The sequence below is a fragment of the Taurulus bubalis genome (genome assembly GCF_910589615.1).
Source record: "Taurulus bubalis genome assembly, chromosome: 5".
Classification (NCBI taxonomy): domain Eukaryota; kingdom Metazoa; phylum Chordata; class Actinopteri; order Perciformes; family Cottidae; genus Taurulus; species Taurulus bubalis.
Genome location: NC_136593.1, coordinates 17893295 through 17920902, shown reverse-complemented (window position 1 = coordinate 17920902; position 27608 = coordinate 17893295). Strand labels below are relative to the sequence as shown.

At 42.4% G+C, this 27608-nt stretch overlaps 1 protein-coding gene across 1 annotated transcript in view; it reads left to right on the top strand.

Annotated features, from left to right (window-relative positions):
• The window catches only part of suclg2 (succinate-CoA ligase GDP-forming subunit beta), a gene marked incomplete at its 5' end in the record, with an annotated part of 85802 nt that extends 61138 nt beyond the window's left edge, over nucleotides 1-24664 (top strand). The window contains 2 exon segments of the mRNA XM_079217880.1: nucleotides 14373-14493; nucleotides 23612-24664. Of these exon segments, the coding sequence (XP_079074006.1) occupies nucleotides 14373-14493; nucleotides 23612-23724 (234 nt within the window). The 3' untranslated portion in view covers nucleotides 23725-24664.
• Between the last annotated feature and the right edge of the window lie 2944 nt (nucleotides 24665-27608).

Below are 27608 nucleotides of genomic sequence, written 5' to 3'. Positions count from 1 at the left end.
GCTCAAACACAAGGAAAGGAGAGAAGCCTGGGGTGGAGAGCTAAATACGTCTATTTTATCCATTTAAAATCCATTTCTAAATTATTAATTTTGTGACGTCAAAACATTTGTCTTTGCTTTTCGATAGCTGTCGTGACTGGAATTTAAGCCACAATCATCCATAGAAACGGAAGAATTTTACACCAACACCTAAATATAGAGCAGAGCAGTATCTCAGGGGGATGAGTGGTCGTCCCGAAACCGCAAGGTACCCGGTTCAATCCCCAGTGCCCCCATAGCTCACATGTCGAAGTGTCCCTGAGCAAGACACCCAACCCCCAGCTGCTCCCTGGGCGCCTCAAAGGGCTGCCCACTGCTCCCTAACCAGGGATGGGTCAAATGCAGAGAAGAATTTTCCTAAGGGGACTAATAAAGTGCATGAAAAAAAAACAAAAAAAACACTACGCTGAGTCCCCTTTCTACAAGCTCTCTTATTACTCTTTAAAAAACAACAATATAACACGTGTTACAGTTGATCCCATATTTATCATCAAATTGCGCTATTCTGTCCTTTCTGCATCGCAGAAATCACAGGGGCCCTGTTGTCCAGCCCTAGTTAATTGTATCTCAAGCTAAAGGTTGCAGAAAAAAATATGAGGTCCACTTATTTTCCCTTCATCATTTTATTTGTGTTTCATTACACTCTCTATAATGGCACCAGTGGTCCACCTCTTATCATTATCATATGCTTGTTCTTCCTTAATTGGCAGCTCGTGGGAAAGACCCTTAGGTGCTCTATGTTCACATGTATTCTTAGAAAGCTGTTGATTTGTTGTCACAACCTGGCTGTTAAGACCACATCAAAGTGGGAAACATACAAGCACTCAAACAGACAAATCTGTATTTTTCAAACTCTCTCTATCTCCTACTCTCACACACATCAAATGTTCTTTAAATCAAAGTTTTAAGAAATTATGGGTCAATAATTTGTTCAACATGCATCTCTCACTCCCCTAATTGTTGGTGTTGGAAAGCAGCATTTATGTGTTTTGTTCATTTACAGTTTCTTTGTGAACTTTACAATACTTGGAAAACAAAATAAGCATAGATAAGCAAAGGATCGCCCTCCTCAAACCGTAGGCCGCTCCGTAGGGATGATGACACTGCTGAACACGGAAGTCGCAAAGCATTCAAATAATAGCTGGCCTCCTGCGCATGTAGGCAGTAGGAGCATTATAAAATGTTGAATTGAACTGCACAACACCCGCCAGCATGGTAAGCAATGCCTGTAGTACATTATCCATGTTGAATTAACCACTGTGTAATGAACTGTGATAAACTAGAGGTTTACATTTATTTACTGTGCTTACATTTCAGATGTGAATGGGTACGTTGCTTTAAAAGATTTGTGCTTTGTCTCCTAGTGGAGCTTCACATAATTGTCACGTCTCTGAACATATAAGACATACTGGTTTTGAACTGTCCGTAGGAGGAATTAGCATTTCAATGCCCGTCAATTATTTGTTAAAGGCTCTGGTCTCGCTGTCCACATTTCTCTTTTTGGAGAATGCCATGTGAAATAACTTATGACTCACCGTCGTGTGTGTGTGTGTGTGTGTGTGTGTGTGTGTGTGTGTGTGTGTGTGTGTGTGTGTGTGTGTGTGTGTGTGTGTGTGTGTGTGTGTGTGTGTGTGTGCGCGCGCGCGCTAGATCACCCTTGGGCCGGGAAGCTTATCGGAATACACACATTTGATTGGCTGAGTAGCGTGATGTGATTTACAAGGCATGCAATTAGTCAGTGTGTTTCCTAGAGCGCTAAACGAGTGTCGTAAAGGCTAGAAAAGCTGCGCCAGTTCAAATAGAAGCGCTCCCTCAAAATGTAATAATTCTCAATTATCTATCGCTTTTGGGTCCAGGTCCGGATACAACGGCATCTGGGTCCAGACTCGGACTGCAGTCCACCTATTAGTGACCCTTGCATTCCACAGACAGTAAAATTGTAAAGTTACTTGTAAATGAAAGTAACTAATAAAATGTAATAAATTACACAAATAACTTTCCTAGCATGGTCCACAACCGTAAAGCTGTACTTGCAGTCTGTTGCTGGAAAGCGGAGGGTGACTGCAAGCCTCTCTGCTGAACTGACTGTGTGGTGTGGTGTATTAGAGCTAATCCAACAGAGCACATCATCAAACATCCTGGAGGACGTTACGAAATCATGGTGGTGTTCCTCATCATCAATGAAACACATCGGCATAATGAGAGATGCATATCTGCCATTATCACAACGTGCTTGATTTAGAACCCTTACATACATCTGTGATCGCGCAATGACTCATTTAATGTCGCTACGTTTATCGTTTTCATCACTTTTGAAAACAATACTTGTTAGGTGATTGAATGAACCAATCCGTCAATCAAACTCATCAAAGCCAGTCCATAAACCAGGCAGGAGAAGAGTCTCTACTCAGAAATACTTCCATTTGATGTTATCGCAGCTTCTTCGCTAACTGCTGCCCTGCAAGGTACGTTTCCTCATGCCTGCGCTGTGAATATGCAGAGTAAAGTACAATTGGATAATAATACAGGGAAATCCGTCTGTTGACCAGATTCAACCTTTTATTCAGTATACATTTTTCTCCATATGATTTGTTTATTTCAACTTTTAAACGATGAGATGATGCTGTGCTCATTTTTCACACAAGCTTGAGGTGTTTTGTTTGTAGCAGTTAACCATGGCTACACCTACTGTATACAGGCTCTTGTTCTGTGGCCTTACTCCTCCAACACAAGTTAAATGCTAAGTTGTTTATTCATTAGTGGAATGCACTTCACTAAAGGTGAGTGGATAGCCTGCACATTTAGACATGCAAATGGTGAGGAGGTGACAAAAAGAGCGGGCTAGGACGATGATTTGCCTTGCAAAGCACACCCATCTGCCCTTTCGATGGCTCATTGGCTCCCAAGATCAGGTGCAATCTGAACTGGAATCATTTGGATAATTGACCTTCTGTGTGCATGCATTAGAATAAATTAATTTTGATTGGCCGTGCAGCATTAGGAACAAAGCGGGAAATGTTGGCTCTTTTATATTCAGCTGGTTTGTTGTACCCAGTCTCCCAAGTGATTATGTATGCCATTCCCCAACTATTATGCATTTCCTCAGTTAAATAAAACCATTCTTCCTTTGAGCAGCGTAAAGCACAACACAGCAAGGCAGAACCAAACTCAACTTTTTAGGTTAAGCCTCGGTCTGAAAAAAGTATCCACTCAAATGTGTGTGGGTGCACACATTTGCATGCATACTTCCGTTGTGTGGGTGGGATTTTGTATATAAATCTGCGTTTCTGTGCCCATGCAACCATGCTGAAGCAGAGTGTCCAGGCCTGCTTTGTGTGGCTTTTAGTCCTCCCTTTTTTTTCCCATCTTCATAAGTGACCTTGCTTTGTGTGTGTGTGTGTGCGTGTGCGTGTGCGTGTGCGCGCGCCAGGCACATGTGGGACTGTATGTCTCATTGCTGCCTGATGGACAGCCATTAACCCTTGGTGGTAGAGGTTGAGGAATATTTATGTCTTCCTGTCAGCAGTGACACGACACCCTCTGGGGATGAATAATATGCCTGCCCTACACTGGCTCCAATTGTTGAGTCCAATTCATAGCAAAGTGGTTTGTGTGTGCATTGTGCTGTGGTGTTTGTGTGTGTACGTGTTTGTGTGTGTGCTGATGGGCAGTGTGTGTTCAGGGGCATCGGATACCCTGAGGTGAGCAGCAGGAGACGAGTTCTACATCCCTCACTGACATCTGACAAACCTCCCGCTCACCGCAGAGGTCGGTGTCTCTCGCTCTGCGTCATGCATGAGATCCGAGAGCAGCATAGTTTCAGTGGGTAGGTTTCAGGATTAATCAGTCACTGTGTTGTTGTTTTTTGCTTAATCAGCCTACTTGGGTAGCTGATTCCGACCAATCGTTTCTGTTTACCACTGTTGTAGAGGGTCAGCCCCTGAGAACTGTAACATTCATCGTGGTCGCATTCGTTTATTACGCTCACAGCAATAAGCTTGAGAAGCACTGTAGACCTTTTTTTTTTTCATCCCTGGGATCCCCCATGCAGACTGTTCTTACCTCTGATTGGCGATTACCTCTCTTGATTATTGTGGCACAACAAGAAGGGCTGCAGATATTGAAAAAGTACTAATTTAAATTGAACCATGCAAATACTTTTAATTTCCTCTCAAACGTGCAAGATATGAGATTGGGAAAATTCGATTAACTCTTAAAAGCGCTCAACATGGCGACGATGAGCCAGCAGCTAACGGCAAACGTGCTAGCATTGCAAACAACGTCGAAAGTGCTGACGGCGCCAACGGTGTTTACCAGATCTGCTGTGGGACTTCATCAGTGCCACTCCCAGCTCTCCCAGTTGGTTAGAAGCTATTAGTTGGTGACACAAAATAATTTAGACAAGTGCAGATAGAAGCACATTAACCACTGTGAACTTACAAGACAGAATATTACAAACTAAAATTAAAAACATTAGGAAGGGGCAATAATACCCACAAATTGTATTGCAAAAACAACCACGACAGCATTTTTCATGATAATTGTAAAAAATCTAATGAGAGTAACATAAACAAAGTTTTTGTCTGAATTGTCTTACATCTTACAGTTGGAAGACTATGTATTCAAATCCTGTTGCCATGCAAGCTAGGTTGAGCAGTAGGTTATATATATATATATATATATATATATATATATATATATATATATATATGTAGACCTTATTCAGTTCGCAACAAGTGGCTGATCTTAACTTCAATGTGTCAAGATGTAAGCTTTTTTTTTCTTCTTTTTTATATGTGAATTACGATGATGGCAATGAAGACTATATGTTTGCACAGTATGTTTTGGGAAATTTATTCACGGAGATTGCACTAATGTTTCACTCCTTGTCATTTTGTGTCTGATAAGTTGCTTGGCTCGCTCACTTGGAGTTATGTATATGCTCTGTGAAGGCATACGGAAAGGGCTGACCGTATTGAATGAGAATATCGTGACATTTGATTATTAATTTCGAAAAAACAATGACAAAATGTCATGATATAGACATGATGATGGTGGAAGAGAGGAAATGCCACTTGGTTTGTTGGCATGTTGATGGTAGGTTAAACGTGAATCCACTGAAGCATCGTGCTCGGTGACAGCCGTGTGCAGTCGGTGGTGTTGTGGTACGAAGAATGTTTACCTGGCACCCTTTTACTGTAACACAACAGCTTTGACTTGTTGCATCCGTTCATGGCCACCCAAGAATGTATTGGTCCATGTTGAAAGTTTGCTGCAACACTCAAAGTCATACTCAGTTTCCCAACCGTTAGAAAGAACCAATGGTGGTGCCCATGCATTCAGCGAGCTTCAATCAACTTCAATCAACTTCAATCAGAGCTCGTGCTCACGGCGGGACTTTGCACGATGAAGTGTAAAAGGTGTTGTTTACCGTGATGCGTTGGAGCCGGTTCACAGTGTAATGTGAACATAAATGGAGTGACAGTACTTGAAGTTTGTCTTCACCGATGTCTTTAGTGTCTACATTTGGAAAGAAGCACATATGGAACAACAAAATGAATATAGTGGGAAAACAAACTTCTACTGCAAGCAGCCAATGGTTAAGATGTGTCACTTGGCAATCCCCAAATCCCATGAGCACAAAAAAATGGAGCTCCATTTAAAAAAAAAAAAAAAAAAAAAGAAAAGCGTTCCTTTCCGGCTCATTTATGCCGTGTGTTCGAAGTAAAATCCAAGAAAAAAATCAAAAGGACAAAAAAACAAGTTTGGGTGGAATAAGGGAGGGATTTTAGAGTGATACTGTGAGTCATGACACACTGCACACTGGTTGCCATTTTAGACAGTTTTTGTATTATTTGTTCTGCTCACACCTGTCAAACGTGTTTTCGATATTCCTAATGGGAATGCCTGGTATTGGATTAGAGGGAAAATTATTACAATCATGAAACACCACATGCTGTATTATTTTATCTCCCAACAGTCAGCACCAACTGGCCCAAACTGGAATAGGGTTGATCCCATTGGATACCCAGTTGAACTGACTGTGACCTCACAAAACACAATTCTGGCCATAACTCAAGAATGAATATGCTAATTAAGGCATTAAATACAAATGTCTAATAGGATAAAATGATGAAGCGATGACATTTTGGACAGACTTGAATGCAAACTGCCACATTACTGGTTGGTGGAGGCATACAACCATGAGGCGGTGATTCTAGTTGTTTTTCATTTGCAGCCAGAGATTTAGTTTGGAAGTGAGTAAATGTTTGACTGCAAACAGAGACGTCTTCTCACTGGAGCTATGTTATTAGTCACCAGGCTCCTACTCCATCAAGCTGATAACCTGACCTCAAAAAAAGTAAAGTACTCTAGGCCAGAGCAGGTGTGAGATGATTCAATGATGTGGATATACATGTGAGCGCAACTTATCGATGCAGAGTTGGGTTCAAGTGTTTTTACTGGTTTTACTTTTCTGTGCTTTTATAAATAACAGAATAAAGAAAATTGCAATCACTTTCAAGTAAATCAGATTGCTCCATCAGACTTTTTTTTTTTAAATTGCAATCACTTAGAACAATGAAAATAAAGTTCTATCTGTGCAAAAATAACTAATATTTAGTTACTACTAAATAGCTTTTTTTTTTTTTTTTTGCCAAACAAAACAGAATGAGTGCAGATATGTGAGCCATCAAGTTGCATCAGTATTAGTGGCTGCAGTGAGCTGCTTTCCTCTACACATCTTTTTAAAACGGTGTTGTAGATTTGATACAATTCATGCTCAACATTGAGCTGAGATTTGTTTTCTGTTTTGAGAGACGCAGCAGCAGAAAGGACGACGTCACGGAGACTTCTGGCAAAACGGCAAAAATCGGCGAGTCGCAAAAGCGTAACCTGTTAACAGCGCAACGTAACCATTTACCCGAAAGTACAGGCATTTCTCCATGTATTTATTAATGACTTGGTTTTATTTCCGTGTACTTTGTACTTTTGTAATATGTGAAGCCAGCAGCTCATTGTTGGGTAGAAGACTTCGAGCACTTTGTCTCGTTTCACCTGGAGCAGGAGAGCTGCTCCCGGTTCAGAGAGCTGCGCCGGTGCGAGGATCAACTCCACTGCTCCTCACATGAGAGCTACTGTTGCCATCTTCACCTTGGGAGCATTTAAAACGCAGATAGGTATATACCGGTCTGCTTTTTGGCGCTCTCTGGCCGCTACTGTGTGTGTGTGTGTGTGTGTGTGTGTGTGTGTGTGTGTGTGTGTGTGTGTGTGTGTGTGTGTGTGTGTGTGTGTGTGTGTGTGTGTGTGTGTGTGTGTGTGTGTGTGTGTGTGATAACGTGATCATGTAGAGACAGAAATGACAAGCTGTTGTGTGGATAATATAAATAAAATACGGCCGTTTAGTTTGTTTAATAACAGAACAAGGTGTAGACCTGTTCTATAGGAAAGAGAACCTTAAATGACGACTTGTGATCTGGCGCCATCGAAAAAATTACAGGTGGGCGGGGGGTTTCTTCAGGGGGCGCCCCGCCCCCCTATTATAACGGTAGGGGAAACACTGATATGGATGTATTCAGTATGTATATTGTTTATGAATAAACTGGGTTAAATCTTTCAGTCCTGTTTTTAGTCCAAAGGCTTGGAAATGTCAACGGTACGTAAACAGGAACTAACATCAGGTAACGTAGATGGGAGACTGAGTTTAGTGATGACATCTTTATGTTCCCCTGATGAAACCTTGTCCTCACCTGGCATCGATCAGGCAGGTATCTAGCTGACTGTTGCTGTGTTTTTTTTGTGTGTTTTTTTTACCGTCAAGTGAAACTTCAGATGCCACTGTCTGTCAAGAGGTGTCTCCACCGGTGACATGGCCAATCTTTGACATAATGCTCAGTCTGTCTTTTTGCAGTCCCAAGAAGGGGCTGTCATGCTTCAGCAGGCCGGATAATTATTTCCGTCTTATCCCTCCTTGCCAGGGCCAATCCTAGCCTTCAATAGAAGCTGGGGACCGCACCACTTCCCATCACCTCTCTCCGTCTCGTTTCTTCTCCATCTCTCTTCTCCCATCTGTTTCACTTCGCCTCACTCTCTGACTTCAAGACCCTCTTTTCCCTCAGTCTGTCTTTGTGTCATCCTCTCTGTCTTGTTCTATATCCTCTCTAAGAATAGATATGCACAGGCAAAATAGCTCCTCAGCTTGACAAAATTGATGCTCAATGTAGAAAACGTAGCATACAAGATTGCGACATGAACATGTGTTTTTACATGGGTTGCCTTCCTCATTAGATGCTCCCTTCATATATGACAAAGAACACATGGACGCTGGGTCTTCCTTTCATCCACACAGCCATATATTGGTGTTATAACCTGAAGCACAATAACACAGTGTGTCTAAGAATTAGATTATTCCAAGAAAATGCTGGCTGTGTCTAACGTGTGTCTGCTGTGTTGTGACAGTGTCTTAACCTTCGTCTCTTGTAACGAGGCAGAGTATTGCTTATTTGTGTACAATCTATATTCAAACTCGTATCAACAACGCTCTGCAGTGATAATTTGATACTGCCGCAATTTTTGCTTTGTATGGGGGATAATGTTGTGTATTCAGTATGTCCATCAGTGTGTCATGGGTAGATGTATCTAGTTCTCACGTCCCTTTTGGCTGTCCCATCATCTAACGTAAATAGTGGGTCACTAAGGTCAGTACTTTCTTGTTCGGCAACAAATATGGGAAGAATTCCTAAACAACACATTGACCATGTAAGGCAATATACTCCCATCTTGCTTCAAACTTGGACAGAAACAGAATAATCGTTTCTCACCAAACAGCCATCTCGTCATTCCAAGGAGTGTGATTAGAGCCAGCAGGCCTGCTTTGATTTGGAAGCTGTGCATGTTAACCTGTGGCCCCAGGGCCGAGCACGGGGCTCCCTGCAGATCGAAAACAAATAAACAAGGCCTGCCAGAACAGGCAGTGACGGTACAGGCTGTCTCTAGTAGATAAGATGGAACAATTGCCCTTAATAGGCCACAGAGAGACAAACACCCATCTTCAGCCCTGCCTTTTTTTTTTTTACTCCTATCTGCTTGCTGGTAACAAAGGAAACAAGATGCTTTCCCTTTCCTTTCTTTCCTGCAGAGAGATTAGCGGCGCTTAAGAGGGGTATGGGCATGAAAATGTGTATTTGAGTGATAATTCAGCAACGCACGTGCAACTCGTGACAAGAAGCTGTGCAGAATGAGCGAGAATACAAGGCTTTTATTCCCCTCTGGGTTGAAACTTGGAGGAGAGAAGTACAACATGTTTGTTTGCTATTTATCAGCCTATGGAAGACTTTCTGAACACGTGACGCTTGCCTTCCGATGTTGTCTTTATATTTCAGTCCATACTGATTCCCATCGATGTATAATTTGATAGTTGTATAATTAGCCATGCCTTTATCCACAAGAATAACACACACACACACACACACACACATTTTGTCACACATCCATCCAAGACGCATAAAAACAAAGGCGGGAGGAGTACAATACTGGGCCATGTGAGCATGTCAAATTGTCTGGGTTCCATTTCTTACTTGTCCTGAATAAACTTAGTGGGGCGTATAATAGCAGGCAGAAAAGCCTGTTTTCCCTGTGAAGGCCCTTTTTTGACTTTGACGCAAAAAGAGCCTTGGCAGGGATTCGGAACGCCGGCAGCAATGATCCTATTTTGTAAAATTTGAATCATTTCACCGGCACCCAGGTAGAAGGCACCGGCTCCTGCCGTAACACTGCCTGAAAGAACGCACAAAGACCTCTCTAAAAAGAGCGAGCTGGCACATTATACCTGCTGCCTTATGCTGAGCTCTGATGAAAGAAATCCACCCCGCTTCCAAGTTGGCTCACCTGAAATGAATGCCTTTAAGGAGAGAGGCAGTACTCGTTTCTGTGACAGGAGGGTAAATGCTACAGAGTGTGATGTTGGAGATTTTCGACGGATTGGAGTGTGCAATGCTATTTCATACCTTAAGGCTGGATTTCTGAGCCACTGTGAGCTGAATGAAGCCGAGCAGTTGTTAGACTTTTGATTGGAGGGAGGGCGTCAAGCCAAAGAGATTGACCCTAAATGTGGCTTCCATTCTTTTGGCCAGTTCATCATTGTGCCATTTTGACCCCTTACAGATCAGTACCTTGCTAAAAAGAAGCAATGCATTGTATTTTCTAACTAATGCGGACTGCACAGTCCACCGCGAAAGCACCAATATGCTTTACCAAAGGTCGTTTTGTACGGGGTAAGTCATGTTCCTCAGGCTGTACACTTGCTTGTAAACCTAAACAAGAGAAATTATGAGAAAAAATCCAACAAACTTAGAGCAAAGTGCAACTCAGTCCTCCTCACCACATCCATATTTCTATAAACAGCATTTACTTCTTTGCCAAGCAACATAAATCATGTATTGCGTATCATTAATATACATGGGTGTCAATAGGAGACGCATGAATGGAAGAAAAATGGTTCTTCCCAATAGAGACAGAGTTGAAAAATGGGCTGCAAATAGGGCGAGAATAGCGCCTTCTCTAGTGAGGCTGCAAAAAGGCATCTAAATCTCTGCTGCCCCCCAGTGGGGGCCGTGTGTGTGTGTGTGTGTGTGTGTGTGTGTGTGTGTGTGTGTGTGTGTGTGTGTGTGTGTGTGTGTGTGTGTGTGTGTGTGTGTGTGTGTGTGTGTGTGTGTGTGTGTGTGTGTGTGAGAGACCCTGAGTCAAACGCTGTCTGTGTGTGAAGTCTCTCTCACCACAAACCCTATGTTGTATAGTCCTCATTATGTAAATAAATGTATATCCTAAAAAGGTGTCCCACGTTGCCGTGGATCAGTGTCAACCATCTAGCACGAGGAGCGATGCTACATTACATACATTTCATTGTTAATTAATTGGGCATGTGCAAGTAATACAACTACAATCACTCTTAACCTCCAATCATTTCATCTAAGTTCTGTATGTTTTCTTGTTTAAAACACGTACGAAACAGTAATTGCACCAACACAAGCTGAGAGCTTTGGTCAGTAATATTCCGATGCGCATCTCTCCTTCGTGTCTTTTTAAATTGGCTGTGTACACATTCATAGTGGCAGTGGCGATGTTGAATTTGTGTCCCTGCTGTGGGCCACACCGGCACAGGGCAGTGGGGCAGCACACACTCCCATGTATGCCCAGAGGCAGCCGCAAAGATAGACACACACATACAGACACACATATACATGTGTGAACTGCAGATAACAGGCTGTCAGAAGACCTGTTTGATACACGACTGAGGTTTGAGAACCTACGAGCCGTTTCACAACATTTCCGTCTGCTTTTCTCCCACTGCTGGACTCTCACGCAGTCTCCTGCCTGCCTGCCTGCCACTCTTCACACATGTAAATGAATGCCGACCATCGAGTAAATACTGTGGTCTTCTTCAAAAAAGTGTGTGAGTGTAGCTTTATTTTGCGTATTGTTCATCTGTAGCAGAGCTGTTCAAATGTGTACGTGTCCGTTAGAACATCTGGCCGTGCACCTTGGAGCTACGGTGTGTGTGTGGGTGGGTGGGTCGGTCGTGCACCTTGGAGCTACGGTGTGTGTGTGGGTGGGTGGGTCGGTCGCAGATTCCCATCGGTAGCGTGGTCAGTGCCAGAGACAGAAACGGGTACCTTGAGGCTACACTTGTCCTTTTATATATGATACCAACTGTACATTAAAGGGGTGCTCCACCAATTTTACGCATGGAGATCAATTTAATTGTCACGAGGAGTGCTGAACGTCCTGAGGCAAGAAGGGGAAAAAAGAGAATATATGGTGTCACTGCTGTCTCTTTTTTTCTTCCTTTAAGCTTCCTATAGACTAAGAAACACCTTTGATGTCATCAGGGTTATTTCAGATTGGGCTTGCGACTTAATAAAACAGAAACTAACCTAGGAAGGGGAGTTTCAAAAGTAGAGGCATTTACCAGGATGGGAATGTCCAACAAAAGACACTTTTAAGTTGTATTGTGGAAAATGGGGGATCCAGTGTTAATTTGAGTTTGACTCGATGATTAAAAGTCAGGGTATCTTTATTAACCTGCCACTTTTTATTTCCCAAACACTAAATTGCTGGAGGGCCCCTTTTACAAGGCTAAAATAACGGACACAGTTACACACAAATACAAAACATACTTTTTTCGCAAAAGAGATTGCATTTCTTAAAAAATGACTCAAAAAACATTATACAACAATTGGAAACGTAAAACCTAATTTTGTTCAAGGCTTTAGTTATTTGTCCGAATGAGCACAGAACATACTGAACATACCATTGTGACAACGCAAACTCACTGCTGAAATTACCCTAATCTAGTTTAAATTAATTACGAGAAAAATGTACAAAATGGATGATAATTAGCAAACACCATATCCTTTTGTTCTGTGTAAATGGAGATTGTATTAGCGAGAACATGCAAACTGTTCTGCTATAGAGAGAAAAATGGACTGCTATTCTTTGCCTCTACCTCATCCATTATTTAAATAAATTACAGCACCTCATCATGTATTATTACAGTAATCTGGAGGTCGTGATTCATTTTGTTTTTCTTTGTTTTTCATTTGATCATCTGAGTCGTGTTCATTTGCAGTTTTGGAACTAATGCTTCCCTGACTTCACTCCTTGTTTTTGTACGTTCCTGGTCACATCCCTGTGCGATATAGCTCTTCAGCATGAAACGGCTCTCTGTTAACCTGACAGCTTGCTCACTTTCTTTACATGACGCCTGAGTCTATACGCTGCTGCCCGTCTGTATTTGTTGCGGAGCTCTCTCCTGGCCCTGTGTCATGCTGCTGTTCATAAGGAGGTGCTCGTTGGGATAGCATGTAGAGGACCATGCCGTGGCTGTTGCTCTGATAGCTATCCAAGTCCTTGATCTCCTCTCCCTATAAACATCATTACCACACACTGAAAACATACACGTCTACGACAGGCACGCACAAACACCCACAAGCTGCTCATCCAAATCGCCGCTAACAGATTAGCAGTGATTATAAACAAACATGGAGGATTAATCCTGTGTGCTCTCAGTCTACTTTTCCACTGAGCTAGCCAGGGTAATTACCAAGTGCTAGATTGTTAGTGTAATTACACACACATACACACACACATACATACACACACACACACACACACACACACACACACACACACACACACACACACACACACACACACACTCTCTCTCTCTAGCTGCCTTGCTTCACTACTTGGTGTTATCAGCTTCATGCTAATTTTGTTAGAAAGTAAAGATATATTTTGCAAAAGAAACTGCAAGACAGCTGAAGGGAAAGCGGCACAGACGGTGAGATTGTTTGGCACAACTTAGCGTTTTCAAAACTTAAAAGTTTGTTTTTGATGGCTGTTTGGAAAATGTGTAATCGTGACGGCATAAGAACATCTTAACGTTTGCGAATGATAGCTATTGAATTTGAACTGAGTCTCGAGCAGGGCGGGATCTATGTTGTATTAGCTCTAAGACCTTGTCTCTTTCTGTTTCTCGTGGGATTCAACCTTCGGCTTCCCAGACAATGTTATCCGCTATTTTTGATTCCCAGCAGACAGAGGAAGAAAGAATCTCTCTCTAGAAATAAGGTTGTGAATCCACAGACAAAACACTGCGTTTAAGGACATCTGCCAAGGGTGAGAATATGTATTGAAGTTCCTTCATCTGAACTTCCTTCAGTATCTCCTTCAAGCAGGGAGATCCACATCTGAACCCTGTTTATTGCAATAAAACTCTGAAAAGACGGACGCTCTCTGTGAATTCATGTTTTACATTCTATTAAGAAGAAAGGAAAGACTGTTATACTGCACAGTTTTTAAAGGCCTAATATGATGCATGGCTCTGCCGCATTGGAATGTTTTGAAAACAAGCCAGGTGTGCAGCTTCTGTTTGTCATGTCACCACTTCCCATTGAAATATTGCTTTATTATTTGGCCCCGATGTTGCCTTTTTCACCTGCTGCTGCCCTCTTAACTTCAACAATATATTACTTTATTCTGCCTCGGTGTGACAGTGTTGTATAGCCTCTTGCTGCATGTCGTATTGTACACAAAGGTGGGGAGGCTGCTCTACTAAATGTTTTCCTCAGTCAAGAGACTTCAATCTTGAAACAATTAGTTTTGTACTGATGTGTTGAATAACTTTACAAAGGATTTGTCAATAGTTGACTGTCATGTGCTTCTGCGTGGACAAACCTTGTTCACCCATCATAATGAAAGTTGTATATGACAAATGTACATCCTTTGCACAATGCCTCTGGATTTAATCCTTATTTTATTCTCTTATTTCACAGGTTGAGGCCATCCTGGTCAACATCTTTGGTGGAATCGTCAACTGTGCCATCATCGCCAACGGCATCACGAAGGCTTGTCGAGAGCTGGAGCTAAAGGTGCCGCTGGTGGTCCGGCTTGAAGGTAGAAATGTGCAATACAAAGATCAGTGAAATATAAAAAAGAACCATGTCTTTAAATGTTTTCTGCCTGTTGACCCCATCGTCACAACCCATATGGCCACTAGCTCCAACTTCAATGGAATAAAGCATTCAAACACTAACAAATTACTGATAATAAAGCTAGTTATATAAATTTTTTAATATATATTTTATCCTTTTTTTTTTTTTTTTTTTTTTTTTTAAGTGAGAAATGTGTATATTATCACTTTATAGTGTTACTGGTAAACAGCACAAGTGCTGCATGTTTTAAAGCACATCTTTTCCCTCCTTGTTTTAAACTTTGGAGCCATTGTATTATTGCTGCTGTGCTCTCTGGGGCCGATCCATCTTCATTGTGGCCCAACGTCCCAGTAAGAACAGCAGTGCATTTCTCATACGTGTCACATTGTGCCGCACCCGTCATTAGCGCCAGCCAGAATAACCGTAGAGATGCACTGATTGGCTCACCTTTCACCTGTGTATGCTAATGAACCGTGTGTGTGTGTGTGTGTGTGTGTGTGTGTGTGTGTGTGTGTGTGTGTGTGTGTGTGTGTGTGTGTGTGTGTGTGTGCGCGTGCGCGTGCGCGTGCAGCGGTGACTCCCAGAGGCTCGGGGGCCAGTTGGTGGTTAGCTTAATTGTCAAGATCCTGCTGAGTGTGTCCAGAGCAGGTGTGTGTGTTCATACTGTATGTCCTCACGCACTCTGCTAGTATGGTTTGTAGGTCAGGGTGTGTAAGCTGTTTCTAGAACCCAACTGTGCACCGAGGCACTTCAGTATAGACATGGCTGTTCAGAGTGTGAGTGGAAAGTGTGAGACATACGTTAAGCAAAGCATAAGAATCACCATCCCTTAAAAAAAAATTGACATTGTTTTCACTATTCTCGGTGTGTAATCGAGGGACTTTTTTTGTCTGAAATAACTTTTTTACCAGAACTGAAGCTGTAGCAAGAACTGATGTGTTGCTTAAACTTAAAACACAAATAAAATGTTGCACCATCTTCATGTTGCCGATTGACCACGTAGCTGAAGAGTGTGCACACAACTCCGGAACTGCGTCGCCACAGAAGCGACTGGATTGGCGAGGTATCAAAACAGACCCCCTTAATTAGTCACCGCATATTTCTCATACTACACCATGTAATGCAACCTGACTCACAAACAGAAGGTCACTGCTGGCGGTTGGGCCAACCACGTTTTCCTGGCCCGGGCCTAATCCAAGCTTTAGCTGTGGGTCATTACATCCTGGGCCGCAGTCTTGTGGAGAAGATTGGTTCAGAATCAATCAGCTCAGCTTGCTAGGCTGACCGCCGGGCAGCAAGAGCAGCCCAGCGCTCTTCAACGGGATCAGAATGGATTAACTGGCACACTTTTAATTGGGAAGGCTCTTTTTAAAAGGCCTGGGTTGATTACATTGGTGGAGAGTTATGTATTCCCATATGTGGAGGAGAAGGGCCATGTTGTCTAGATGCTGATAGGGTGGAATTAGTTCATAGAGTTGCTTGAAGTGCGGGCTAATATAGAGTCGATCTAAAACACACTCAGTTTGTGGCGACAGTATAAGCACTTATATTCATAAGTATGCAAAGAAATCCGCACAAAATGTATGTAGACACACATGTTTAAGGTATTGAAAGTAAGAGATGCATGACGAAGAACTGTACTGCCCCCTTTGGCCACAGTGCAAACATGGACATATTGCTCTGAGGATGCTGTCTGCCATTGTGGGGGAAAAAAATCCCCTTGAATAGCCCTCAGGGTCCAGGAAAAAAAAAAGGTGACTGCATTCACTTAACTCTGTTCCCTGGCCTATTGATTTCCTGAGCCATTCCCAACTGTCTCTCAAACAGTGGTGGCTGTTTTCTCCTTTAAAGGTGGTCTGGCCATATTCCTGCCACTTAATTAAAAAGAGATGCGAGGTCCAATAGTATGGTTGAAATTACCCTTTCATTCCCGTTGGTGTCATCATAGCTTAGATAGCCATCTGCTGCAGCTAATGCACACATACACAGGTATTCATGTGCATATACACACAGAGAATATAAAAGAGCAGAGACTGGCTCCTTTTGACACTGACCTGACCATCTTTTTTTTGACTTTTTTTGAAATATATACATTTATTAAATGTTTAGTTTTAAGTATAAACAATTACTTTCATATATTAAGCACCTTTTTCCTACTCTTTGCTTCCAAAAAGAACTGAACAGGTAGTGAAATGAATGCACAGTTGCTTCAGATGAGGAGACCCCATTAAGCCACTTCTATTTCTGTAATCTTCTCTGTGACAAAAAGTCTATAAAAAGGAATAGTGTCTGTTATTTCATATTCAGTACTATTATAAACAGGTGTGTGTGTCTCTCTCTCTCTCTCTCTCTCTCTCTCTCTCTCTCTATTTCTCTCTCTCTCTCAGATCAGAATCAGAAACCGTTTATTAACCAGGAATGTTTACACAAACGAGGATTTTTTCTTGCAGGAAGGTGCATAACATTAGACCTGAGACGTTAGATGAGACAAACAACAATCAACGACAACAACAGTGCAATGGGTATTACATTAAGTATAAGATAAAGTGTTCAGACAAACAGATAACATTAATGTAAAGTGAGTGTATGTTCAAGTGACGTGTGTTTTAAATAGGAAGTGTGAAGGCATGTGCAGGGGAGTGACCGGTAAGAAATAGTCCTGGGGGTGACAGGAAAATACTGTTTGTCTGGCGTGAGGTCTTAGTCCTGATGGACAGCAGCCTCCTGCCAGAGGGAAGGGACTCCAACAGGTTATGTCCAGGGTGAGAGGGGTCAGCGACAATCTTCCTAGCTCGCTTTAGAGTCCTGGAAGCGAACAAGTCTGGAGGGACGGCAGGTTACAGCCAATCACCCTCTCTGCAGAGCGGATGATGCGCTGCAGCCTGCCCTTGTCCTTAGTAGTGGCTGTGGTGTGCCAGATGGTGATGGAGGAGCAGAGGATGGACTCAACGATGTCAGTGTAGAAGTGCACCATCATTGTCTTTGGCAGGTTGAATTTCTTCAGCTGCCTCAGGAAGAACATGTTCTGCTGGGCCTTCTTTGTGATGCAGCTGATGTTCAGCTCCCACTTGAGGTCCTGGGTTAGGATGGAGCCCAGGAAGTGGAAGGACTCCACAGCGTCAACGGGGGAGTCACACAGGGTGAGAGGGGTGGGTGGGTGGGGTGGGTCTGCGTTCTTTCTGAAATACACAACCATCTCCACTGTCTTCAGAGCGTTGAGCTCCAGGTTGTTTTTGCTGCACCAGGTCACCAGGTGGTCAGTCTCCCACCTGTAGGCGGACTCGTCCCCACCAGAGATGAGTCCAATGAGGGTGGTGTCATCTGCGAACTTCAGGAGCGTGACGGACTGGTGACTGGAGGTGCAGCTGTTAGTGTACAGCGAGAAGAGCAGAGGGGAAAGAACGCAGCTTTGGGGGGAACCGGTGCTGATGGTCCGAGAGCCTGAGACGTGTTTCCCCAGCTTCACATGCTGCTTCCTGTCAGACAGGAAGTATTTGATCCACCTGCAGGTGGAGTCTGGCACATGCAGCTGGGAGAGCTTGTCCTGCAGCAGAGACGGGATGATTGTGTTAAAAGCAGAGCTGAAGTCCACAAACAGGATCCTGGCGTAGGTTCCTGGGGAGTCCAGATGCTGGAGGATGTAGTGGAGGGCCATGTTGACTGCATCGTCTACAGACCTGTTGGCCCTGTAGGCGAACTGCAGGGGGTCCAGGAGTGGGTCAGTCAGGGTTTTGAGGTGGGACAGGACCAGGCAAGGTTTCCATTATCAGAAATTAATGCATCTGAAGAGGGGTCCATTCATTCCTAATAATGGACACATCTGAGGGCATTATGCTAGCAAGATTAAAAGTCAATAACATTGCCTAGTGTACATAGCTCGCTATCCAGTCATGTCATTGTCCTAAAATGAATATCAATATTTCCAGGAACACGTGAGGAGCCATGTGTCCTGTCGGCTGCAGCCTGAAGTAGAGAGTTGAATAGCAGACGAGATGTGAGAGACGACTCAGAGTTCAGAGGTGCAATGTAAGTTGCTCCTTGCAGCTTGTTTGTTACAGTCACCACCACGTGGTGTCCAGAGGATGAGGCACTGAAGGACTACACTCATTGTTATGAATAACATTTTCTATAATGTAGCCAGTGCATCAATTTAGAGCGGTGAACAGACCGTTTAACTGGAACTACTTAGTAGGTGTCACAAGTATTTGTGACACCTACTAAGTACGGACAAAAATATTGAGCGGATTTAAAAAGTCTGCTTTTCAATTTTTGTGTATACCTTTTATGTGTTGTCACAAACCTATAGAACAATTAAACCTGTTGCACAGGCTATGTAACTTTTCTGAACAGCGGCCATCATTTTGATGAAAACACATCGCAGTACAACATTAATTATGTAAATAATAAAATCAATAACATTAGAATTATTGTGCATGGTCGTTCATGTAATTAGTCAAATCTGTGCTTTTCCTGCTTTGGCAAGTACAGATGTCTGAGAAAGGCCTTTGGTAAATGCTAATGGTGTGTTTTATTAGTTATGAATTCAACGATTCATTTGTAAAAGAAAGATCCCGTTATTTATCTTAAAAAAAGTAATTTATTCTACAAAAAGTCGCACAGTTTCACTTTTTATTAAAAACAAAGTTCAGAGCGAATGGATCAAGCTAATTCCATGACCACAGAAAGGGTTTTAGATAAGTTATCAAGCCTCACATCATTTATTTTCTTATCTATACCTTATGCAAGGAACACACATCACAGGGACAACAATTCCCTGTGATATACAAGGAGCCACGAGAAGCACAGAGTAACTCTGTGAGTTGGAGAATAAAGCGGCTTCTTCTCCTCTCATCAGATCTTAGATTCACTAAACTCAGCTCGTTAGGACAGAATTAGTCACAGATTTATGAACTACAGCGTCAACAGAGCTTCTCCAGCGCAAGCCTTTTGGCACAGCCCCAAGCCTTAGTATCCTGTTGAAATGCGGTGGCCTTTAATTGACTCGCGCATTAAAGTGTCATTTTGAATGAATGAATATATGAATATATACTTTATTAATCCCCAAGGGGAAATTTTTTTGTCGTCATCAGTAGCGCCTTGCAATTGAAGATACAAACACACAAGATAAAAGATCAAATATATAAAGAAGCAACCGGGATGAAAGAAATATATATATATATATATATATACAAATTAAAATAAAGTCATATATATATATATATATATATATATATATATATATATATATATATATATATATATATACACATACACAATAGAATACAACTAACTGGAGAATATATTTATATTTACAGCCGCAGAGTGTATTCATTAAGTAAATTAGATAAACAGTAGAAAGTGCAAAAAGTAAAGTATGTATGGTGCAGTGATGAATTAATCCACAGAGGAACTAGCAAGAGGTGACTTGTTATAAAGCCGTATTGCTGTCGGCAGGAATGTTCTCCTGTAACGGTCCTTATTGCAGCGGAGCGTGAGGAATCTCTTGGAGAATGTGCTCCTCTGGCCCTGCTGCAGGTGGTAGAGAGGGTGGTCCAGGTTGTCCAATATGGACAAAAGTTTCTTCAGACTCCTCCTCTCCACCACCTGCTCCAGGAACTCCTGCTTCAGCCGATGATGGAGCCGGCCTTCTTAACTAGCTTGTTAAGTCTGTTGGTGTCACCGGCTCCAATGCTGCTCCCCCAGCAGACAATAGCAAAGTACAGAGTGCTGGCCACAACCGACTGGTTGAACATCTCCAGCATCTTGCTGCACACATTGAAGGATCGAAGCTTCCTCAGGAAAAAGAGTCGACTCATCCCCTTCTTGTAGACAGGTTGATGTTGGCCTTCCAGTTCAGTCGTCTGTCGATGGAAACACCCAGGTACCTGTACTCCTCCACTGTGTCCACGTCCTCTCCCAGAACACTCAGAGGTCTAGGAGCTGTCGTCTTCCTCCTGAAGTCGACCACCATCTCTGTGGTCTTGGCCACGTTCAGAGCAGGTGATTCTCACCGGCCCACTTCACAAAGTCACTCACCACTGCCCTGTACTCCTCCTCCCGTCCATCCCTAATACACCTGACCACTGCAGTCATTTTAAACAATAGTTCCAAGAAAGCTTACACATTGGTGTCGATATCCAACAGAAATGTGTTCTACAAAATGGCAATAATTTAGATGGCAAAATACTTAAAGGAGCTGTATTTAACATTCAGAGCATTAAAGCAAATAACTGTTATTTTTGGAAAGATCTAGAATGAAGTAACACGAGAGCCTCCACTAGCTGTTAGCACTGTTAGCCATGAGCCATCGGCTCGCCGTCAACATGTTGCAACTTTTTTAAAGCAGCTCGGTGTTTTAACATGTGTTCAAACTGTTTGAACAGTGTTACCTTAAGTTGTTTGTATCTCCATGAGGTACTTGTCAAACATTGTATTTTAAGTTTCACCAATTATCCCATGCATTATGCAACTGTATTTTATCTCTTTATATATGTGTGGAGTGTAGTTCAGCGTACCATTTTTTTTTTTTTTTTTTTTTTGTAGTGTTATATTGCACTAATTCAAAAAAGATGTATGTTTGAAGAGCATCTGAATGGAAAGAAATCTCTAGTAATTGGCAGACATGAATAACCTCCTAAAACCCTGGAGATTGTGTAAATAATGTTGTGCTATGGGGCAGTGAAAATCGGTCTCTTTTTTATTTTTGCCTTTTCAGTTAATCTCATGGTATTTCACTTTAAAATTAAAGTTGTTCTTGGTGCGAGTGCATTTTATTACTGTCTGGGTCCAGGCTGTGAGTAGGTCTCTGGCAGCACCTAGTGGCTGCAGGTGAACACACACATCTATATACTAAGAAATCTCTACAAACACAGACACACACACAGTCACACACACCTAGTGGTGCGGTTTCCAGCCGGGCTCCATCCTTTCCTCTGCTGTTGTGAGCTATCATTGCTCCCTACTGCTCACAGTGGAACTGCAGTCCTCTCTCGCTCACTCACTCACACACACACACACATATATGCAGAGAAAGACCCACATCAATGCATGACTCTTTGTTCTCACTCCCACAGATGTGTGACCCCTCCCTCACACTTTACATGGATAACACAGGTAGCACAGATGCCGTGTCTTAACAATGCCGCACACACTATTGCTTCTCATTGATATTTTTTTGAAAATTGAAGTGCATGTGTTGTTTACTTTATTTCAGGCCTACATACACTTTCCATAGTCATATTTGTCTTTTCAGAGTATCTCTTGCATTATGTATTATATGCCGTGGGCACATATGGCTGCTTCTGTCAGAGGTTTTTCTCATGTTGTTTCAACTTTTTGTGCTGCAACTTTGTTTTAATCATCTGACAGATAAGCCTGTATGATATAACGGCTCCGCCTATGGAACGTAAAGTGTTCAGTAACGATGTGAGTGTGAGCGACACCATTGAGACTACAGATTTGCTACAGAGAGAGAATATTCCATCCTCTGTTTATGCACCAGAGCAAGGTCTCTTCCTACTTGTATTCTAATTAATTACATCATTGTTTCAAATGTGTTTGGAATGACTTATTATCAAGCTGGACAAAAGAGATGAAATATTAGGCGTTAAGTGGCGCTGGTAATAGAATTCTTCATGAAAGGTATATTGATCAGGGTGGCCTGGCCTCCAGAGAGTTCACACATCATGCAGTCTTAATTACACGCCAGCCAGGAGAGCTAAGGTCAACTTGTAAGTGACACACACACACACACACACACACACACACACACACACACACACACACACACACACACACACACACACACACACAGTGCCATTTCACACAATTGTCCAGAGTGAATGCAGAAAGACAGATGCACAAAATTGAATCAAATATTTTAATTCCACATATACAGTAAATACTGTACACTGATGTAAGACTAATTATTATTTTCATGGATTCAACTGCAGATTTTTTTCTCTTTTAATCATATGGTCAATAACATGTGAAATGTTTTGTCCGATCAACAGTCCAAGCCCTAAATAGATTCAGTTTACTACCATCGAGGACAAATACTCACATTTTTAAAGCCATTTCCGCTTACATTTTCTGTCAATCAACTAATTATTGCAGCATATCTTATAATTATTATAATAGGGCATAATAATTATCGATATCTAAATGAGAAGCTAACTAGATTAGTTTTGAAAAAGGGCGCTTGTGTGGTGAAAAGTGATTGATGATCAAATTACTGTTTAAAATAAGATGTCTTTATGGATCCCCTGGAGCTATTCAGGTGTTGCAGATACATAAAGACAGAAGTAATTACAAAAAAAAATAATAATTAAACAAAATAAAAATGAATGGGATGTGTTTAGTTAAAAAAAGAGTAGAGAATTGTTGTTCCCAGATCAGACAGGACTCTGGCCTTTTCTCTGCCACCATGTCTTCATGTGTGAAATCAGTAAATGCCACATAAACAGCTGGCTTTTGTTGTTTTAGCAGCGTGGGCGATTCTGCTCCATTTGACCTTTTGCTCTCTCTCATCTCACTCGCTCCCTCTTTTCATCATAGTGCTCTCCCTCTCTGTGTCCTTCCATCCACTGCGGTGTGTGTGTGTGTGTGTGTGTGTGTGTGTGTGTGTGTGTGTGTGTGTGTGTGTGTGTGTGTGTGGCTGCGCTGCGCAGTGCAGTGAGGCAGCCAGTTTAGTGTGTGGAGTCTTGGGGCTGTGAAGAGCGTCTCTGGGTGTCTCTCCATCTCTGTCTGGTTGGTTGGGGGTCTACCGGTGCATGGACGCCACCGTATCACCCAGCACCTGCTACCCCTGACCTCGCTGCAGCCCACACACACAAATACAAATAAATTGTCCTCTTGCCTCACTGACGGTGCTCACAGACAGAGCTACCACCGTTCACCCATAACTCCATCCATCTGTCATCAGGTGCATTGATTCCTCCAAAGGAACTCTTTGTCTTTCACACAGTGTTGGTTTTTACATCAGTGCAGATGGCACGTCAAGTTCAACCTTGTTAAGTCGTTTTCTTTTTTTTGGTTAGTATTGTGGTTTCCTGTAACGGTGTTTTTCCTGCTCCTTCTAGGGACCAACGTCAACGAGGCCAAGAGGATTCTGAGCGAGAGCGGCCTGCCCATCACCGCAGCAGAGAACCTGGATGACGCTGCCAAGAAAGCGGTGGCCGCCATCAACAAATAGAGAAAACTTCTCCGCACTCTGCCCACTCACTACCAACATGCATCACCATCATCAGCCTTTTCTTACACATGCAGACCTCCAGGACCTCAAGCCTTTGCTCTCATAGGCCTTTGCTGTTATTTTTGTTTCAACACCAGCTTTACCAATAATACTTTCACTGCCAACTCTGTGTCTCCGTCACAGGTTTTCAGATGCTGTATCATCTCGATACAGCGAATAATTAAAATGTTAGACTTGTGTGCAGTGTTATTTAGCAGATCTTTGTTTTCTATTTCTAAGTCACTCTGTAACTCGTAGGCTTGCCCACATAATCTTGTCCTGGAATATCATAAAGCCTTCATTGACCCTCCGTCAGAAGTTGGAAAGCAATCCAACACTTGCATTCCATTTTCCAAAGCGATAGGCACTGCTTTCTCTCTACGCTGTGTGGCATTTGTGTGGAATATTAGTTAAGAGAGATTTTCAGCTCCCTCGTTTTTTAAAAGTACGGTATGACTGAAAACAGCCTGTTCTTGTGAAATATATGAAACAGTTGTTCCAAAAGGCTGAATCTTAACTGTGGATCAATCTGTCTGTTTTCTTAGTGACAAAACAAATCCATTAATCCATCCAAAGCCTTATCTGTGTATCAAATGAGGTGGATGGATTATCAACGCTGTGAATATTATACAGCATGTCTTAATTATGAAGTGCTCAGTGCTGAACACATTGTGATAACTGCTTAAATCTGTGCCTATTTCAGGAAGGCCAAAGGGTTTTTTTAAAACTATCTTGTCGACTCTTTGTGTCCCATCAGTACATTTATTCAGAGGTGCTGAGAAAACAAAATCAAGAATACAACTGTACTTTGCTTTTTTTATAATCAAGAATGTATATTGACAGGATACCTTGAAGACAGTGTCAAAACTGTGTATATAATTTGAGAGATTAAAAACAACTATTTCAATACGAGGGTCTGGTTTCATTTGTTTGCCTCACATTCGAGTATCATAGCGGTGAAGAGCAGATGAAAAGTAAGGAAGACGTTGTCATCAAACTCCACTAATTCTACTGACTTTTACAGGAGATAATACATGTAACGTCAGAGGGGGAAAGCAGACACTCAGCTGTTTGTACAGTTTACGTCATTGTCTACATGAGCAAAGATGCAAACGGTCGAGCATTGAGATAACCAACATTGCTCCTGCATTACGCCAAGTTTTTGCTTTTTATGTCCTATGTTTAGTCTGAGGGTCACACGGCCTCATAGGTTTATCCATCGGGCGGGGCGCCGTTATCCGATGTAATCTGTGTTGAACAGCCTTGTATGTTGTGATAACGTATCAATAGTTGGCTTGAAAGTGATTTAATCAAAGAAAATGAAACCAAATAAATCAAAGGACCAAACGATACCAATTCCTTCAAAAGACTTCCTTTTTCTGTTGATTTTATTAATACTGAAATACATTGATTTTGGATTAAGCTGCAGTAGTGTAAAAAAGTTTGACAGGGTTTCCAAGAAATCGCTCATTCAACATATTATACATGTATGTTACTTCCTTTTACACTCTGCCTTGCTTTTCATCTGTGGATTGGCACACACACGCAGACACTTAAATTCCTTAAATCGCACACCTTCAGTCCTTTAATGAAACCCAAGTGTAGGTTGTCCCAGGAGAGATTTGAGAGGAGAGACTGTCCTTCATCGGCTCTGTGTGAGCAGAACAGAGAGACGGAGAGTTGACTGAGACCTATTCCTGTCAGACACACTGACTGTGTGATGGATTATCTGTCAGGCAATCTGAGAGGATGCCCAGACACACAGGATCGACTGCCACCTCCATGAAACAAACACACACACACAATGCATGTTTGTCGTCCTCCTGTATGCACCAAGAGGTTTTTTCTGACGAGAACACTCAAACTGGAGCTCTCCTTGAAAACGCTCGGAACTAGTTTTCTTTTAATCGGGCAAAGTGGCGAGGACTCCAGATGGGGGTCTCTGGTAATGGTGGCGGTTACTCGACATCTTTGCTTTCCATACAGTTCGAAGTGACATGCTGTATATTAACTGCCAACCTTGATACAAAGTGGAGTAAAATTGTTGACTTGCTACGATAATTCCTTTTTTCTCTTAACTAATTTTAAGAGTCCCACCGAGAGTCATCTCGAGACACAAGTTCGGAGGTCTGTGGCTCTGCGCTGCACCGTGCCGCCGAGCCGTAGAAATGGGCTGAAGGGTTCAATAATTGCCTTATTTCATGCTCTTCCCTCCGTGTGTCAGAAATATCCCTGCTGATGGATTGGAAGGAGGAATTTAAGGCTTGTTAAAGCGGGCTTCTCGGGGCCCAGATATTGTTTAATTCGGTGTCAAGTTGGAGGTCACAACGAAATGTGCACACTGATTTACTCGGCAAAATTAGTGCCGCTCCTTCATATAAATATAGATGAGGGGGAAAGAAGCTTTGGAGGTCAACCTGAGGATATCTATCATGTAGCCCCGCTGCCTTTAACTCTGCTAATACCTCTGGAGGTGAGAGTGGTGGTGGTGGGGGGTTGTTTTAAACGACCCTTTGGGCGAGCTGCTCCTTTAATTAAGCTGCATTAATATGCCCGGGGAGTTTTATTTTTCACCCTTCCTGGCTCACTTTATTTGTCTGTGTAATTGTCTATTTGGCTTTCTCAAAACGTGGCTGTTCTTTTTTTCCCCTTTTTTTTGTATGTGCTTCGCTATTGATGTCAAAACGGTAATTGCCACTTCATGAAGCTGCCGTCAGTGTTTAAGTGTGTTGTGAGAGCTGGCGCTCGTGAAGCACATTCTTTCAGACAACAGGGTCAAGGCTGTCTCTCAGGAAATATTGGATATTTATTGAGTCATTCGGAAGCAACAACTGTGAACATATTAGTTAATAATAAAGCAATAGCAGTATGAATTGCTTCTGGCTATTGTGCTTCATCTTTCAGGGACAAGGGGTTGCTCAATATTTACAATTTTCTGCCTGTGCATCTGTCGACCAGACAGCGAGGAGATACGGTGTATGTGCTTGTGTGTGTGTGTGTGGGGATCGATTCTGTCCTGTATGTCTGTTCGCGTCAGCATATTGATGTTTCCGTTCTTGTGTGATCATGTGTTTATTCCTGAAGTTCTTTGTCTAAAGACGGTGAACATTTTGTTCCCAATGGGATCATCCAGACACACGGAAATGTTGCCCAATTGTTTGTTTTCTTTCTTCTTGGTCACAGAAATACAAAATGAGAGACTGTCGCCAGCCAGAAATCATAAAAAAAAGATAGTTGCTGGCGGGTTTTATGGGGGAGAAGCGACACAGTAACGGAGTGAGTAAAACATAAAGAGTGAAGGAGGAGTCGGGGCTGTCGGCAGCCGTTGAGGTCCTCAGATTTGGCCTTGGCTCGCAGATGAGCAGAGAAATCCATTTCCCTCTCTCCAAACTGTTGTCAGTGAGTCTGTAATTGAAGGACTTGGAATCGATTTGAATTACCTCGGCAGTCTTGGAGAAATTGAGCGAAGAGGAGGCAGATTTAAAAAGTTGCAATAAGCAACGCAATTTCTGAATCTCCATTTTGCCGTGACAAAGTCTTGTTTTCTCCGAGCTTCTCACAATCGATACATTTGGAGGGTGTCTCTTAGTTTCAAGTGCAAAGTTTGAACACACAAGTCTTGTTTAGAATTGGGGAGGGGTGGTGGCGGATGTGGGGGGGTACAGTTGCCATCAATAAAACATGAATTTAGGACAATATGGAGGAAAACAGATCGGAGATATTTTTGATCAATTATCTCAATATCGACATTGTGACGATATAGTAAGGTTCACCATTGTTGCTTTCTCAAGATATTTACACAATGATATGTTTAATAATTAACTGACAAGTGGGTAAGGTGGTGG